Consider the following 17,756-nt stretch of genomic DNA (forward strand, 5'->3'; position numbering starts at 1 on the left):
GTGTTTGATGGTTAATTTTGTAGATCCTTTATTAAAATATGTTTTGTTTTTACTTTCTAATTTTTTTAGAAGGATTCTTGTTTTCTCAGTTATGACAAAATGACTTTACATATTTTTAATAAAATACTTTAGAACCTTTTTTATGATTTATGTCATGCAGTTTATTTCCAGCAACCTCCTTCCAACATTCGAGATCTTTAGTGATGGCTGCTTGTTTTTTTTTTTTTTTCATTTTTTTGGGGGTTTGCAACAACCGGTAATCACGTGTATGCAATTTATGCTAACTCTCCATCGGTAGTCTGTGTGATAACACCAAAACCTTTGAGATTGATTTAAGGAGGACATTGACAGTGTTCTATGCGCTATTTCTAGTCTTCTACTGAGTTATTGCTTTAAAATGATGTAACCTATTCTTGTGAAAGGCTGATAATAGAATTTTTTATTATTAATTATTTTAATTTTAATTTATTATTAATTTTTTACTTTACTAATATACACCATGGGCCTGGCTTATTAATGCTCTCCAAAGCTAGAGAGGATGCACTTTCATCAGTGAACCTGGGTGATCCAGCAAACCTGACCTAACAGATTTCCTAAATCATTTGCTATTTGTTATCAAATGTTTTCAATCCTGGACCAGATCCATTCCAGGTTTGCTGGGGAAAGTATATATTCTCCAGCCTTGGAGAGCTTTAATAAATCAGGCCCCATATGTATATATAATTTGGAGTTTGGAGACTAATGCCTAATATATAATGTATGTTAAAAGTTAATTTTTGTTCTAACATGTCTAATTTATCTGGATTACTTTTTATACTTTTTTGGTGTAGGTTTTCACTTCAATATTTTATTTGTGTGTTTATTTTTTAGGATGCCCTCTTAGTCTATCAAGAAGCAATACAGAAAATGCCAAGACAGTTTGCACCACAGAGCTTGTATAACATGATGGGTAAGAAAGATACTAGAACCAAATAGTTAACTGTGTCGAAAAGTATATCTCACTATTTTTTTAATGGGGTGTAAATAATATGTAGTTTGCAGAAACATTGTGCTTTACTTTTAGCTGCCCCCATAGTTTGACATTTAAAGGAAAACATCTATCAAAACAAATATCTTCAACACTTGCAGAATAACAGGTTTTGTCTTGTTCCTTCTTAAATATAATATAAGTTTATGAATTCTGTAAATTATCAAAAATCCAGCTTGGTGATTTTGCAGTTGCTGTACTGACTACTATTGCTTATTCTGGATGTAGATATGGCTTTGGTAACCCAGTCTTTCAGTGGCTGACATGGTTCTATGCAGAAAACTCTCATATGCCATTCAATACATCGGAGTCCTATTACGTAAAACTGTATGTATTATTAACTTACAATTACAAACTATGATTTCAAAAACATAAAGCAGATTAAAGGTTTCATTTACAGGGGACTCCCCAGGCACTTTTAGCTGGGCGCACCACGCGGCACTTTTCAGCACCCACCCGGCTGTTTTTGGGTAGTTATCAAAGAGTTTGGTCACAAAACAGGGGCTGCCACCCACCTAAAATTTCTTCCCACCCGGGAATATGTATGTGTATGTGTATATATATATATATATATATATATATATATATATAAACACACACATACACAGTTGGGTCCATAAATATTTGGACAGAGACAACTTTTTTATAATTTTGGTTTTGTACCACAATGAATTTTACATGCAACAATGCAAACTGCAGACTTTCAGCTTTAATTTAGTGGGTTGAACAAAAAGATTGCATAAAAATGTGAGGAACTAAACCTTTTTTAACACAATCACTTTATTTCAGGGGCTCAAAAGTAATTGGACAAATTAAAAAGCTGAAAATAAAATGTTTGTTTCTAAAACTTGGTTGAAAACCCTTTGATGGCAATGACAGCCTGTAATCTTGAACTCATGGATATCACCGGATGCTGGGTTTCCTCCTTTTGACTGCTCTGCCAGGCCTTTACTGCAGCGGCTTTCAGTTGCTTTTTGTTTGTGGGCCTTTCTGTCCGAAGTTTAGTCTTCAACAAGTGAAATGCATGCTCAATTGGGTTCAGATCAGGTGACTGACTTGGCCATTCAGGAATATTCCACTTCTTTGTGAAATAAATTTTATTTAACTCCTGGGTTGCTTTGGCTGTATGTTTTGGGTCATTGTCTATCTGTATTATGAAACGCCTCCCAATCAATGTGACTGCATTTAGCTGGATTTGAGCAGACAGTATGTCTCTGAACACCTCAGAATTCAGCTGCTTCTGTCCTGTGTCACATCATGGATAAACACTATTGTCCCAGTGCCACTGGCAGCCATGCACGCCCAAGCCATCACACTGCCTCCGCCATGTTTTTACAGATGATGTGGTATGCTTTGGATCACGAGCTGTTCCACGCCTTTGCCGTACTTTTTTCTTGCCATCATTCTGGTAAAGGTTGATCTTAGTTTCATCTGTCCAAAGAATGTTTTTCCAGAACTGTGCTGGCTTTTTTGGATGTTTTTGAGCAAAGTCCAATCTATCCTTTCTATTCTTGAGGCTTATGAGTGCTTTGCACCTTGCAGTGCACCCTCTGTGTATTTACTTTCATGCAGTCTTCTCTTTATGGTAGACTTGGATGTTGATACGCCTACCTCCTGGAGAGTGTTGTTCACTTGGTTGGCTGTTGTGAAGGGGTTTCTCTTCACCATGGAAATGATTCTGCGATCATCCACCACTATTGTCCTCCCCCCTCAATTTAACTCCAGGCCTTTTATCTGCCTAATTGATTATGACAGGACAAAGGAATTGCCCACACCAATCCATGAAATAGCCTTTGGGTTAATTGTCCAATAACTTTTGAGCCCCTGAAATGAAGTAATTGTGTAAAAAAAGGCTTTAGTTCCTCACATTTTTATGAAATCTTTTTCTTCAACCCACTGAATTAAAGCTGAAAGTCTGCAGTTCAACTACATCTGAGTTGTTTCATTTAAAATTAATTTTGGTAATGTACAGAACCAAAATTAGAAAAAAGTTGTCTCTGTCCAAATATTTATGGACCTAAGTGTATATATACATTATTTTCTTTTTTGTACCAGAGGCTCTAGTGTATAATTTTAAAATTTCTACTTTCTGTTTCATGAACGTTTAGCACTCTTAAAGTGTTAATCCATCAATCACCTCCATTCTTTCTACATACTGCATTTCATTTTAGATTTTCTAAATGTTATGATTTATTGGCAAGCATATTTTTCACCTGCTTTTAAGCCTGACATCAGGATTTTTGTTACCATTTAGACTTTTGCACCTGTGATAATGATATTCTGCTTTTATGGATTTAAAAATCTCAACAGTCGTGTTCCTCATGATCTGCCTCCCATGTAGCCCATACAGTAGAACTTATCTGAAAGTCAGTTTTATTTATTTTACCTAGTAGAATAGCTGGCAGAAGTTTTGTCAAATGAACCACTTTGATTTTTCCTTTATCTCAGTTGTCTTCACATAGATAAATCAGTCCTATTGTTTGAACAGGTTAGTAGTGATGAGAGTTGTCACGCATCAGGGTCAATATTCACTGAAAGGATCTGGGTCGCATATCCTTTACTGTACATAGAAAAAACAGTGGCTCCGAGTTTTAAAAGCCATTTGTTCACTTGAATGCACAGCAAGGAGAAGTGGATAACTGCCAGGTTGTGGCCCCTGGACACTTAGGAGCAAATCATAAAGGGAAGAACCAGATTGGTGTTCAGGAACAAGGCAATGGTTAATAAGGGCAGCAAGCATTACATAGCCAGGATTCTGTGACCGTTGAAGCAGTGGGGTTACCAGATTGGACCTCTACCTAATTCCTTTGCTGTCAGTGATGATGTAACAAAAAACAAGGCACAGTAAAGTACTTTTGTGTAAGTTACCTCTGTAATGAATACCCACTAATTACCAATATTTATTATTGACGACCTTTTATTTTTCATGCCTAATTTAAAACTTTTGAGAGTGTTAATACCTTTAAAGGTGAAATCATTTTGTTTTGAATGAAACATTACTATTTTTTCTTGAGGCAGAATAGACAGTCGTAACCTGAAAGGAAGGAGGCTTCATTAGTCATTAATACATTGACATTTTGATTCTGTTTTCACATAAACAAGTCAGTATTTACAGCCTTTGGGAACCACTGGGAGAGAGAGAAACTAGGACGTGCAGGCTAGAGATGAGCAGCCGAATTTTGCAGAACCAGTTTTGTGGCAAAAGTGAACATTTTGCCAAAGTAAACATTTTTGAGAAAACAAACTCAATTTCACCATGTGGTATAATTTTGCTAAACTGCACATTTTAGGTAGGAAAGGGCCACTTTCTGTTATTTGAGCCACAAAGACCAGCTTCAGCCCCAGCAATTATTCATTAATTATCCAGTGATTTAAGGCCATTTTTTCTTTGTGGGTTTAGTACTTGTGGAGTTCAGATCAGGAAGAATTTGGGAAAGATAGAAGTTTTGGGTTACATGTAGGCAGATGCAAAGACAGTTATAATTTTACAGAAACAGTTGGACTTGCATTACAGTTTTGTTGTATCTTGTTTCTGTTCTGCTTTTATATTTAACTTGTGATCAGTTGTTTTTAGTTTTGTTATTTGTGTTTTCTAAGTTTTTGTTGCATTTTGTGGGATTAATTTCTTTTGGTTCATAATATGTTATGAAAAATTATCTGATTACATTATCTTGATATTTCTTCTAAATATGTCATTTCATGTTCCTGAGGCCCTAATTCAACAAACCTTTTTTCTGAGTTTTCTCAAATCAGATGTTTTCACATTGTGAGGTTATATGTAAATGTAGAGCTTTGACAGGCTCGGTCTTCTTGCTAACCTCCATTTTAGGTTTTTTTTCTCATTTGCATCCATCCAAAAATCCTAATAACAGAGGTTTTACCCAATGCAGAGGTTGTTTACAGCTTCCTAGCTCTAGATTTGACCAATTTTGGCAGTACCTGCCTGTTTCAACACAATTCCTCTGTGCAAAACAATGACCCATTATTTTTACCAGATGACACTCCGTGTCATGTAGTAGTCTTTCTTCTGGAAAGGCAACAATGATCATAGTAAAGAATATTTTTTGCTGGAAGCAGCTAACAGACTCCAACCAGGTAAACACCTTTGTTGAAAATGTCCAAAGATATTTTTTCTCTATTACATTCTTTCACGTGAGATTTTTGTCCCCTCAAAATGCCATTGGAAAAATAATATCTGTACTCAAGTCACACCAGTTAATGGCACTGTGTTCTCCTTTAAAATGTATAACAAACTCTTGCTTGGTAGATGTGAGTTTGTTCCACACACCTACATTAGGACATGGCACTATCTTCTGGTGCCCGCTAGTAATGCACAAAAGAACATTTAGGAACCAGGGAGCAATCATAAACACAAAAGTGCTGTTTTAAAAAGAAAGAAAAAACATACAGACTAAAATTACTCATGTGATTTTTATTTTCCCTTTTAAAAAAAATATTTGAAAAATAACACACCATGGATGTATTTGCATTTTTTTCAATTGATTACTCCCTGGAATGTTTGCAGTGATGACTGCATTTTGTGCCCTAGGTTTATATTTGAGTCAAAGCATTTTCCAGTATTTTGAAGCAATAGTAAGGCTATTTTATGTGCCAAGTTTATATTCAGATTGGTTTAAATCCGAAAACGTACAGTCATTTTAAATATATTGTAACGGGTATTGTTTTGTCACTTGGCAGCAGATGATGGTCCACTGAGAAATAGATGAGAATGATGTTGGGGGTTCCACAAAATTTTATCAACCTATACTATCAGGGAGTATTCACATAAACTAATCACTTAAGGAAAAAGGCATGCTCTTCCCATTAAAACTTAAAAAAACACAAACTTGAACTGGAGATACAACTGAACTTTTATTGCATACCTGTGGCTTGAAGAACTGTCCATGAACCTTGGACTGAAGAGTGCAAAACATTTGCAAAGTTGTCAGCTTCAGGAACACTTTTTTTTTTTACTTGTACAAAATATTATATTTATTCTTAGAATGCACTATTCCTCTTCCTTTTGTGGTATTAATCTTCTTTAAGTATAAATCAACACGCTGCAAGCTAAAGCTACATAGATGAATTTGTCTGGCATTAAACATTCTATAAAGGTCAGATGTATTCGTATTTTGTTTAAAGTTTCAATTAAAACTTTCGGGTCAAAAGATATAATGATCCTTTTGGGAGTTTGTAGACTTTAATGCCAAAATTAAAGATTGCTTAAAGATCAAGTTCAGATTTAGATGTCTTTTCCTTTCCTGGAAATGTGATACTGTACAGTTTATTGTATTACATTGCGTTTAAAACCACATGGGTCCACCTGTTACAGTAATTTGTGCAGCTACGAGTTTAGTGGTGCGAAAATGTAAGCCTTCCCGGGTAATGCTGTTATTTTACAAGCTGAACATAGGGCACAACTCAATTCTGTTTTTCACAATTGGCTGATCAGATTTTGCTCAAGTCTGTAATCCAGTTTAAAAATCATAATATTTTCATTTTTTCAAGCTTGACTGGATGTTAGATGTATTCATAACAAGCACACTCTGAGCTATATTCTTGTACTTTCACTAGAAATTTTCAGCAAGAATTCCATTAAGCATTATTTGCATCTGAGCTGACCATATAACAAAATCTCAAGAACATTGCAAAACAAAAGTAAAAAACAAAGCCAGTAACTGCTTGCAGTTTGGTTTCTTTTTCTCTAACTGAGAAAAAAATAGTTCCTGCATATGGCCACTTTATAATGCCTAAAGACTGGTCTGTAATTTTGAAGCACCAACAATGATCAGCTTGTACATATTTTTTCACTGATCTAAAGCAACTTTACCCTTGGTCGAACAATAGTAGCCAAAGATGAAAGTCCATAATAACTGAATTGTTCATTGAGATCATTTGGCCCCTGTGTTGTCCACAGAGGTCACAGACTGGCTTTATACACTTTTAAACTATTTCCTAAATCCATGGTAATCGGACAGATTGAGTGTCAGTGATGCTGAAAGGAAAGATCAGCCCAGGCTTAGAATGTCCATGCCTGGATGTCTTCTCACAAACAAATTTCAATCCAGTTTCCATTACTGTAAACCCAACATTATCTCTTGACCACCTCTCAGCCAATGTTTGTATAGTGTTTTTCCAACAAGTTGTAAAATTGCTGTATATGACAGGCAGAGCTTTTATCAGTGGAAGTGCTTATCATCTCCCCCTTGAAATGGTGATTTATGGCTAACCGTAGTTTATATAACACATTTACATATCACAGACTTCGCCACTGAGAATATCCATAAAAATGACACTGTACCATTTCTCATTTTCATGCATATCAAATATCAATGTTACTCATTTTTACAATCTTGCACATGATTTTCAGACCCGATAAAAAAATAGATATTGCTGGATATGCTGAAAGCTTCTGGTTATTGGAGATTTAGAAAAAGTTGTTAGTATCCTGTCAAAAGATTAAACAAAAACATTCTATGGCAGGCGGTATTGCAATTAATTACTGATGCCTGAAAATCACAGTGCTGATAGGAGTTTCATGTTTCTGTTCAACAACTATCACTGTATAAATAAATATTTTCCTGTCAATCCCTAATTAACTTGTCAATAAACAAATGGTTACATGTAACATCCATCAAAACTGACGTCCTGTTGGCACATTAGGTTTTCAACAAAAATAATTAAATAGAGTCCTGTCTGACTGTACGTCAAAAGTTAAACTTCTTTCCATACAGCTAATGTTTGTCCCTTGTGTACAACAAAGCCAAGAATTTTTGGCTGCTTGAAGTACCTGGTGGGAATACTATTTTGGTATTTTAATTATTTTAACTTCGCCAAAGTAGTTGGGGCTGCAAAACAGTTGAAAATGAAGATTCCTTCCAAGTCTTCTGGCTTTCCACCCTGCGTTTTCCACACTGTAAAGCTTAATAGCAGTTTGCAATAAATCAGTTATGAGCGGACAGTTAAAAGATTAAATAAACCCTGAAAGACAGGGACAATAGTTATACAGCAATGATGTGTAGCCACGCCAGAGTAGAAGGAGTGTAGTCATAAATTCCAAACTGAATTAAATTCAGCCAAAGCTCTCTAGTGTTCATAATAGCTTTATACTCCCGATGCAATGTCTAATATTCAGTAGTGACGTGACTGATCGATCTGATCATTGCTAGTGATAAGTGGATATGATAGGTGATACTAAACAACTGTTAGCTAGAGTTAGTGGTGTTACAAAGGTTTTCCAGTGACCTGGGGTTTCTTTCCTTTTCTATTCCTGCTCTTTAAAGCAAGCCTGAAGTGTCAAATATTTTTACTAGTATTTTTCATTGTTAATATCTAGGTTTGAGATTAAGTTTCTGATTTAGTAAACTAATCACAGAACATCTATGCTGGGATGCTGGTGAATTTAGGACAGATTATTTTTGGAATGTCCATTGGCCAGATGAAAGATGCAGGTTGGTAACGAGATGAATGTAATATGTTCTGATACAAAAATATTTTTCACGTTTTTCAGTGTTCGGCATATTTCTGTTAGGTTTGGACATCGTTGAGTGCTAAAACTGTTGCTTAGTGCTCTGCCTGCACGGCCAAGTTGAAAGACCTAATCTCTTTGTGTACTGGCAGCTTTAGACTGGTTAGAGATGTTCTTTAATTGGTTTTAATGAAAGATGTGAAATTTGCAGAGCTTTTTAAATTATTTTTGCATTGCCAAGTCTGCAAACCACGCTCCTTTCGAGAGTTTTGCATCTGGATGCTTCTGGAGGCTAAGTGCACTCATCATTCACTTGTTAACATTGTAGCTTCTTGGATTAGTCACATCTCAATTGATGTTGTTCGCTTTTTTTTTAAGTAGTTTATCAGGTAAATACTTTGCAAACCATAAAAATGGTGGTGGATTGGTTGAATTTTCACTTTTCTAAATTAAATCCATTCTCCTAATATCTTCAAATCTGCAATTGTTTAACCAGAAAAATTTGCACTGATGTTTTTTAAAAATGGGAAGGATTATGGACCGATTAATAAGCACAATATTTTTTTAGGGATTGGCACAAAGGCTTTAATTTTATTGTATTACAAATCTACACTGCCTTGAAGAAACTTGACTTCTGGCATCTACCTTCTAAAATATTTTTTATCTCTTGCAGATCACGCAGACCTGAAAATGCATCTCTTGTCTGCTCGTATACCATGATTATTGCCCCAACAAATTTGTTGCAGTGAAACGGAACCTTTTTACTCATTTACTGTTCCAGAACGAATGTTCAGTCTGTCAATGTGGGAAAAAATACTTTCTAATTAAGTTTCCCCACACTGGTATTCTTCATGAGAGGTTACTTCTTATAAGAATATAGTTATCATAGCATAGATCAACTGAGCAAGTTTTCCCGTGCATCAAACACATGCTGCTGACTACCACCCTTGGTCAGTTTACTGTATAGTTGAATCATTTCACTATGAACATTACAAATGTTCATGAAGCCTTTGGCTTAGATCTGAATTATCATTATCAACAATCTAAACATCTTCTGCTATATATGTTTTAATAATGCAATCATATTTACATAATCACTATATGCTGTATTTGGCAAATGTTTGGTAAACATGCCACTTGGTAATTGCTATTACTTCCAGTTTACCAACAGCAGATAATGCGTAGCTACTATGCCTCTGTTGCTGCCCAGTAACAAAATACCTTTGGTTACCACTTGACTATTTCATAGACCTTGGGACAGGGGAATCTTACGCTTCAGCAGTCTATGTAAATGTTAGATTTTGGAAAGAAGTAAGAAATGCATATAAAAAAAAATAATAAATGTTTTACATCTGTGTCTGAGACATACTTTTTCAGTGTAGTTCTCTTCCAGTAAAATCAAGTATGATTTTATTACAATTAAATATTTGGGATTTTTAAATACAAGCCAAAGTTTCCCTTGGTAAATCTAGCTCTGATCTCCTGTGCTTGTTCATATTCTTGTGGAAAAATATCCCTTTTTCCATTAATCATTGTAAATTAGCAAAATGTTTTTGCTAATAAAAACATTTTTAAGAGAAAGTAACCTGGAAACACGACAAATAATTTTGTGCTATTTTTTTTTTGTTTATACTACTCTTACAAAGAGTCAAATAACTGATTATTAAGCCTAAGCTCTCCATTCTTACCTTAATGAATGTCTAGAATTTTCTTTCCTATAAACAAAAAAACAGGATCATTTTTTTCTGTTTAACAGGAGTAACCCTAAAAATTTGGCAGATCATGCTACAAAGAATACAGAGTTTATTGTACTATATATTTCAAATGTATTGCCAACCGAATTAAGGTAGAACTTAAGGCAATATTTTTTTTACCCCCTGTGGACCAGTAGTATGATTCAGACGCAGAAAAAGTAGTTTCCCCTGGCTTTGAGGCTGGGATTAGATTGAAGGATTAGGATTTAGGAACCAAAGTGGTAAATGTTGAGAAAGGTAGAAGGGCTGCCATTTTGTCCACCTTCTAATAGAATGCTATTTTTAGACTTCAGTGGTGATCATTCAGTGGTTTAAGAATGAACGGTCAGTGCCTAGGCTATATAGAACCTACCACAGCCAACAGTAAAGTGCGGGGAGTGTCAGAGAACAATTTTTAAATGCAAGGGGTAAATGTTTGATTTTCTCTCTTGCAGGGAAAAATGATTCTATAATTATTATTCCTAAAATGTGCAAAAGAAAATTGGTCTTTACTTTTATCTATATTGACTCCAGGAAACTGGATGAGTGGGTATATTGATGTGTAAAGTTTATAAAAGTTGATCCCACCTAACTCCTAGTTGTTTTAGGAAGATTTTGCCAACCCCAAAAAATAGTAATAGTAAAAAATTATAAAAAGAAAGAGACGGCATGTTTTTTTTTTTTGTGACAAACGCATAGTACATTCAATAGAAAAAATGACATATACAGGGATTATATCACCAACATATTTACATAGCAGTGAAGGTCATTCCCACATCTATAAAGGTGGGAAATATGACCTTTTTACTAGACAAAAAATCCCTGATATTGTATGTCATAGAGTAGAGTTATACGATAATAACGTCTCCCATATCCTCCCATATCCTCCCATAACGCGTTATGCCAAAACCGCTTCCTCGGGATTCGCGGAGAATGTTTAAGAAGGTTGAAATTAGTTGAAAGCATACTGGCAGGGATTACACAGGTAAAATAAGAATCAAAGTTCACAGGTAGTCTCTAAATGCTATGAAGAATAGCTTGGAAATTACAGCTGGTGAAAAGTCCTGCAAGCGGAGGTGCTGTGGAGTAAATTTGCAATGTTATGAGTGGGTATATTTTACCTGTTGCTTATGTGCCAGGTTCTGTTTGTTGTTTGTGTTCTTTTACTTTCTTGTCCCAGTAACAAGCATTTAGTTAAATTTATGTAACACAATAATAATGGTCTGTTTTGTCGGAGTGGTGCAGTACAGAGAGTTTAGACACCACCAAATGTGGTTAAACCATTTTCAGATAAAATTGGGGGTGTCATTCTATGTTTCCCCATAACTGTGTTTTTTCTTTTTTGTATTTTTGCTAGCCTGATGGATAATATTTGTCTGCCTTTCCTGCTGAGATTTTGTCATGTGTGCAGTAATGTAACTTTTTTCTAAGACGAAGAAATTGATACCAGTCATTCTAAACTGTTGTCTGATCTTTCAACAGGAGAAGCCTACATGAGGTTGAACAAGGTTTCTGAAGCTGAGCACTGGTACATGGAGTCTCTGAGATCAAAGCCTGACCACATCCCAGCACATCTTACTTATGGCAAGCTACTGACCCTGACGGTGAGAAAAGACAACACACTCCTCGAATACACTGTTGCTTGTGACTGTTTCTGATCGATTTTCACTTAGGCTTTCTATCAAAACACTTCCTTTTACTTTGCTGAGTGAGCTATCATTTTTAATGATTGACAGGTTATAGCAGCTGTGTGCATATATGCTATTTATGTAGACATTTTTCCCCAGTTAAAAGCTGAAGCAAACATAAATTGAAATAGTGAAATTATATTGTTTTCTACATTTACAATGTAGTATGTAATCTAAAGGCAACATAAGACTTGTGTTGTAAAATAATACATTTAGCATTTTGCAGGTGCCAGTTATGTGACCAAAACAATAATTATATGATATTTGCTTAAGAGGAGGAGGACCAACAAGAGACTACCAGTCCAGGCACATGGCTAAATTTAATGTTTTTAAAGTCAAAATTTAGTCCTATCCATCTACATTTGCCCTGGGTTTTCACTGTAAAATAATTTGTTTTAAATGATATAGTTTAAAAAAATCGTATTTGTTTTATATCTCCTGAAGTTTAATGTGCTAGTATTTGTATTCTTGTTTGCTTCTTTCCCTCATATTAATATGCTAATTAAGTACAACATAAATCTATTCATTTTCAATACATGCCTGATTTTAGATCCAGTGACATAGTAATTGACCTACTGCAATGCAAGGCAGATCACGGCAAATACGGTGCTGTAAATAGCTTCCTGAAAACAGTAAACTGTGGTAACAGCCACATGTAAATATCCGTCATAAAAAGAACTGAAATCTGAATGAAATGGATGGGCCTTGTGCAATTCAGAGGGGCCAAGGGCTCAAAGATGCTGGGTAAACCAGAAAATGTGGAGTGCTCTATTTGTCCGGCTGTACAGGTATTTTCCCAGACAACCAGGAGCTGCCCAGCACTGCTACCTATAACTTAGCTACTTACGTCAAAACTTAAGACACACCCTAAATCTCTCCAACTGCCAAAGCAAACCCTAGCCTATATATATATATATATATATATATATATATATATATTATACAGTTGATATACTAGATATTCTCTTTAAGGCATAAACTTTTACTTCTAAGAATTTGGCTTTGTTGTTTCATTATTTTTACACTGTTTGTCAGTTTTGGCATTCTTTCCCTACCAAAATATCCATATGCAATTTAGACACCTGGCTTTTGTTTGCACTGGCAAAACATTGTAAATGTTTGATGGCTTAGAAATGTGATTAATAGGATTTTAGGTTACAGGGGCCTATGTATAAAAGAGTGGAATGAAAATTTATCTGACTTTTCTTGCAGTTATTTCTGAGAAGTGCTTAAATGCTTACAGGATATCCATGCATTTGTTGAAGGCTGTTATACAGACTCTTCCATGTTCATGAAAAAGAACTGGAGCAAAATAGTCGAGGAGTGCAACTCTAGCTTGTTGCAAAGCTGTCTCTGCCACTCCTACCTTTCTTTCTAGCTGCCTTCTTCTTAATCACAAGAGATATTGGAGCTGATTTATTAAAATAATTTAGGTTATTTAATTGACAAAGTCAGCTTAGTAAATACCCAATCATGTTCAAGGCAATTTGAAAAAAAAATGCAAATTTATTTACTATGCCTAGTAAAGTATTCCTTGCAAGTGAACAGCCTATCTCTCTTTAGCAAAACCATCTATAATAAGCCCCCCTCTTGCCTCCAGTGTTACTCATTTTTCCTATATTGAACAATATTCTCACAATGATGTGTAGCGATTGGTCTATTTATTTTCTTATTTTTACAACTGGGAGGTGTCATTCAAGTTTATCAGGAATATATCATTAACAACCCGACTCCTAAGTATCCTACCTGTGCTAATCTGACATTGATGGGCACTGGCATTGCATTTTGTGTTGTAAATTTCATTGCAGCTAGACTTTTGCATTTTTTGGTAAATGGTTAGTTGCTATAAAAATGTGCAGGAGGCAGAAGAGGGCAGGGAAACTTTAAAACTAGCTGGAAATCAGCCTTTTTAAATGTGAACATAACGGAAAAGTTTTAGTTATACTAAATGATTTATAACTTTGCTTTCAGGGACGTAAAAGCGAAGCTGAGCGTTACTTTTTAAAAGCAATACAGCTGGATCCCACCAAAGGAAACTGTTAAATGCATTACGGTAAGTCATTGCAACACTTTTTATTTTCAGACACATTTAATGGCCTGGGTTGTGCATCGTTATTATACCTATGGTTTATAAGATAATTAGGCATGTATGAAGCAATATTTGCAGTCATTTATGTACATTTTATTCACATCTCCTACTCATCGTCTGCTGCTAATTACATGTGTGACACTAAAAATGGGTTTTCTTAGGGATTCATGGATCCTGTATACAGGGTTAAGAGTGACACCTCAAAAGTTTAGCTCTTAACATCTAAAGATTCCTTTTTGTTTTTTCTTTATACAAACCCTTCTCTTCCACATTCTCCATTTTCTGCACTGATTTTAGTCTTTTTCATTAGTATTTTGGTTGAGTTGGTGTTCTTAATGCAGAAGGTACATTTGAATAAAATCTCAGGAGGTCAGGTATCAGACCCTAATACTGGAAACAAAATATGAGAATTTAATCTGGGTCCATGGGGGTTAAAAGTCAACATAAATTGCCATCACTTTTGAATTAAGTAAAGCTGTGTGTAATCTTAATTGAAAATCCATTACTTAATGTCTGTAAAATCCTGTAATGAATAGAATGTTTCTTTATAAAATGCCTTTTATATGACACAAAACAGCTAATTACTGTTGCGGATTACACATTAACTTGCATTACAACAAAAGTTATATTATCAAGTTTATGAAAGTTTTTTTTTTAAACTTCAATGTAGTAGTTGTGTTTATAGGTTAAGAGCTCGACTTCAATAGCACTTTTATCCTCATTTTTATCAGTCTTTATAGGGACCGAGTTCATTGTGTTTGCAAAGCTTTAACCTGTTTCTTCTCATTTTCTCCATAACGAGAGATAACTATCCTTTGGTGTAATTTTTGAAGCAGCAGCGTTTTATTCATTTACAAATATATGTCAGAATAAAGAAATGTTGGTCCAGTATAATGTGGCCCACATTTACTATTGTGCCCTAATCTATGTGACTATTCAGAAACATAAATGTGCCCTACTGTGAGAAAAGAATTATACACTGCATAATGTGTTCTTCTGGTTTGCAATGTGTGTTAGTGATGATATAATTAAAGGATTTAGCAATATGAAGAGCAGTATGTAAAGTGCCATTGCATTGTATGTCTTTAATCAGACCTTTTGCAACACATTGTTAGTTAAGCATGTAACATTTATGTTTAATTAGGTTTATAATGCTTTTAGCTGCCAAATGCAAAATATGTGTTTTTGTGCTTGTCTCAGGGGAAATGCTTGCCCCCCCATGTCGTTCATCAATTCCTTCTCACAGATTGGTGTGTCACTTACTTGTCCTCCCCCCTCTACTTTCCATAGATTAGAATGTGTACAGTGTCTTTTGGTCACTGGAAACAATCTTTAATGGTCATTTCTAGTTACAGTATTCTTACATGTGCACATAGCCTAACTCGTATAGATGGGAAGACATTTCAGAAGAGCTGATAATAATCTTAACTTTATCTACATGTAAAATATCATTGAGTTTTGTGCAACACTATACTTGACCAGTGACATTTATTTCAGCAGTCCTTTTTGTGCTGTACCTTGGCATTTCCTATGTCTTCCTAATATGTGCACCACGCACCGCACAACTACTCGCCATCCCTCAGGGGTATGTTGTTGTATGTGATATGGTATAGTCTAGTTTGGTTAGGGTGGAGATGTATTACAATCTTTCAGTTTCTTGTTTTATTGTCTGGTGTACTTGTTACCATTGGACTTTGCATATCATAAGGAATTATATAACTTGCTGTTTGAGATCAGTGGGAATCCCTCCCAACAGATAGATAGTTTTCTTACTAATGTTATTGGTGCAATAGAATGTAAAGTACAGGTTGCACTATAGGATTATTATTGTCTTTTTCTATTTCACCATCCATTCAAACTGGAATAAAAACCAGCAATAAAATAAATACATAGGTGGTACATGTATACATAAGTTTTGCCTTTTTTTCAACATAATTAGATTCCGAAAAAAAAACTGCCAACTGTTACTGTGTTTATTTGTCTTCAATTTTTTGAGCATATCTGATGGGCGAGCAGATGCTCAGCAATATCATTTTCTATTTAAAACGCAATCTATAAATTCAAATGATAAAGGTCTTTTTAAAAGAACATCAATCATATCACATCAGATGTTTGAGATATTTAATGCTAAAATTATCTTTGAAAGGATGGGTGAGTTTTTGAAGCTTTAATTTACTTTGATTAATTTACTTGGATTAAGTGAAAGATAGAGGCTTTCTTGGTTGATGACTTGTCAACAAAAAAAACAGCTTTGCTCATTGTTCCATATTGTGATGGATTTCATGGGGTTGCTTTAAATGATGTCAGAAACTGATTAATGACTGCCAACATCAAAGCCAAACTGTAACATGATCCACCAAAATCCTATGTGAAACCTCTTAACCAGTTCTTTGCAATCTTTGTAGTTTGTTTCAGTTACAATTACTGTTAAGGAGTGATTCTTTCACCTTATATGCATTTTACAATGATTTAGAAAGTAAATTGGCTCAATTTGTCCTCATTAGGATAGCCAACTAAGTGGGGATTAATCTTTGTAGTTTGACATTTCTCTCAGATGGTAACTGGCTTTGCCTCCTTGCACGCGCTTCCAATAATTAGGAAAGGTGTATTCAAATTGAAGAATGTCTAAATTTTAAGGATGAATTGTTATTGATCGGATTTTATAATATTCACCCATTCATATAAGCGGTACTGTGTCAGAAGGAATTTTAAAGTTAAATGAGTGTTTTCATATATTATCGATATAATTATTGATCACGTTGATCAGATTCCGTTATGTGTCGGCTCATTCCTTTCAGATTAGCTGTTGGCAGTGAACAAGGGTTTCATGGTTAAGTCTTCTCCCAAATTCTCATGCTTGCTGTTTACCAAAATGATTCCAAATCTCAAAGTACATTATATAAACACATCTGTCTTTCTTACTCTAGTGGAGATTTTTAAATTTTCATGGCAGGTATTCTTTTAATAAAAACTGCAAAGCATGAACTTTTAAAATAACTTTTATTTTAAACTTTATATGAGATTTTAGTGTTTGGGTTTACATCTACTTTAAACTATATGAGATTTTAGTGTTTGGGTTTACATCTACTTTAAACTAGATGTAAACTTTTTTTTTTTTTTTAACCAGTTTAAAGCAGTAGAGTTACAATTGTCAGCCCATGGAGGGATGTTAGATACACCCAATGGAGAAATAACAGGAAACATTATACATGGGTAGGGAAGTTATTCTCTAAATAGAGTTTTGAAATGTAGCCCTACGTACAATTTTACGATTTGTGGATTGCATCTATCTTTGAAATAATTCCAGAATCAGATTGGATATTGATGTGGATATGATTTTAATGTTATATTTTGTGTTTCATTACTATTGTTATTGTAGGACAATTCCTACTGGAAGAAGGGCGAGTGCTGGAAGCTGCAGAAATGGCAAAGAAGGCTGCAGAACTGGACAGTTCTGAATTTGATGTGGTTTTCAATGCAGCTCACATGCTCAGGTTGGTTCATTGTTTATATTTCTGGTTTTAGTTTGTTAACCTATGTTATTGTATGTGCCCCTATTTATGGCTGTAGGTTTTTTTTTCTCCCCTGTGTGCCCATCACATCCGACTGTGTGCCTCTGTAATGGCCACACAGGCATACAGTCAGAAAGACCTGAAGGGGACCCAAAAGTGGAATAGTGTAGAGGGACACTTTTATTATAGTATAGCAGATTTTCTATCTAAATGACCTTCTTTCTATCCAAGTGCCTTGC

At 34.9% G+C, this 17,756-nt stretch overlaps 1 protein-coding gene across 1 annotated transcript in view; it reads left to right on the forward strand.

Moving 5' to 3' along the window:
• The window catches only part of TMTC2 (transmembrane O-mannosyltransferase targeting cadherins 2), a 117,913-nt gene extending 100,413 nt beyond the window's left edge, over positions 1 to 17,500 (forward strand). The window contains exons 7-10 of the mRNA XM_072401217.1: positions 871 to 949; positions 11,711 to 11,832; positions 13,888 to 13,969; positions 17,385 to 17,500. Coding sequence (XP_072257318.1) covers positions 871 to 949; positions 11,711 to 11,832; positions 13,888 to 13,959 — 273 coding nt within the window. The 3' untranslated portion in view covers positions 13,960 to 13,969; positions 17,385 to 17,500. The remainder of the gene's footprint in view (positions 1 to 870; positions 950 to 11,710; positions 11,833 to 13,887; positions 13,970 to 17,384) is intronic.
• Positions 17,501 to 17,756: the final 256 nt, after the last annotated feature.

Source organism: Pyxicephalus adspersus, chromosome 2, assembly GCF_032062135.1.
Source record: "Pyxicephalus adspersus chromosome 2, UCB_Pads_2.0, whole genome shotgun sequence".
In the NCBI taxonomy this organism is placed as follows: domain Eukaryota; kingdom Metazoa; phylum Chordata; class Amphibia; order Anura; family Pyxicephalidae; genus Pyxicephalus; species Pyxicephalus adspersus.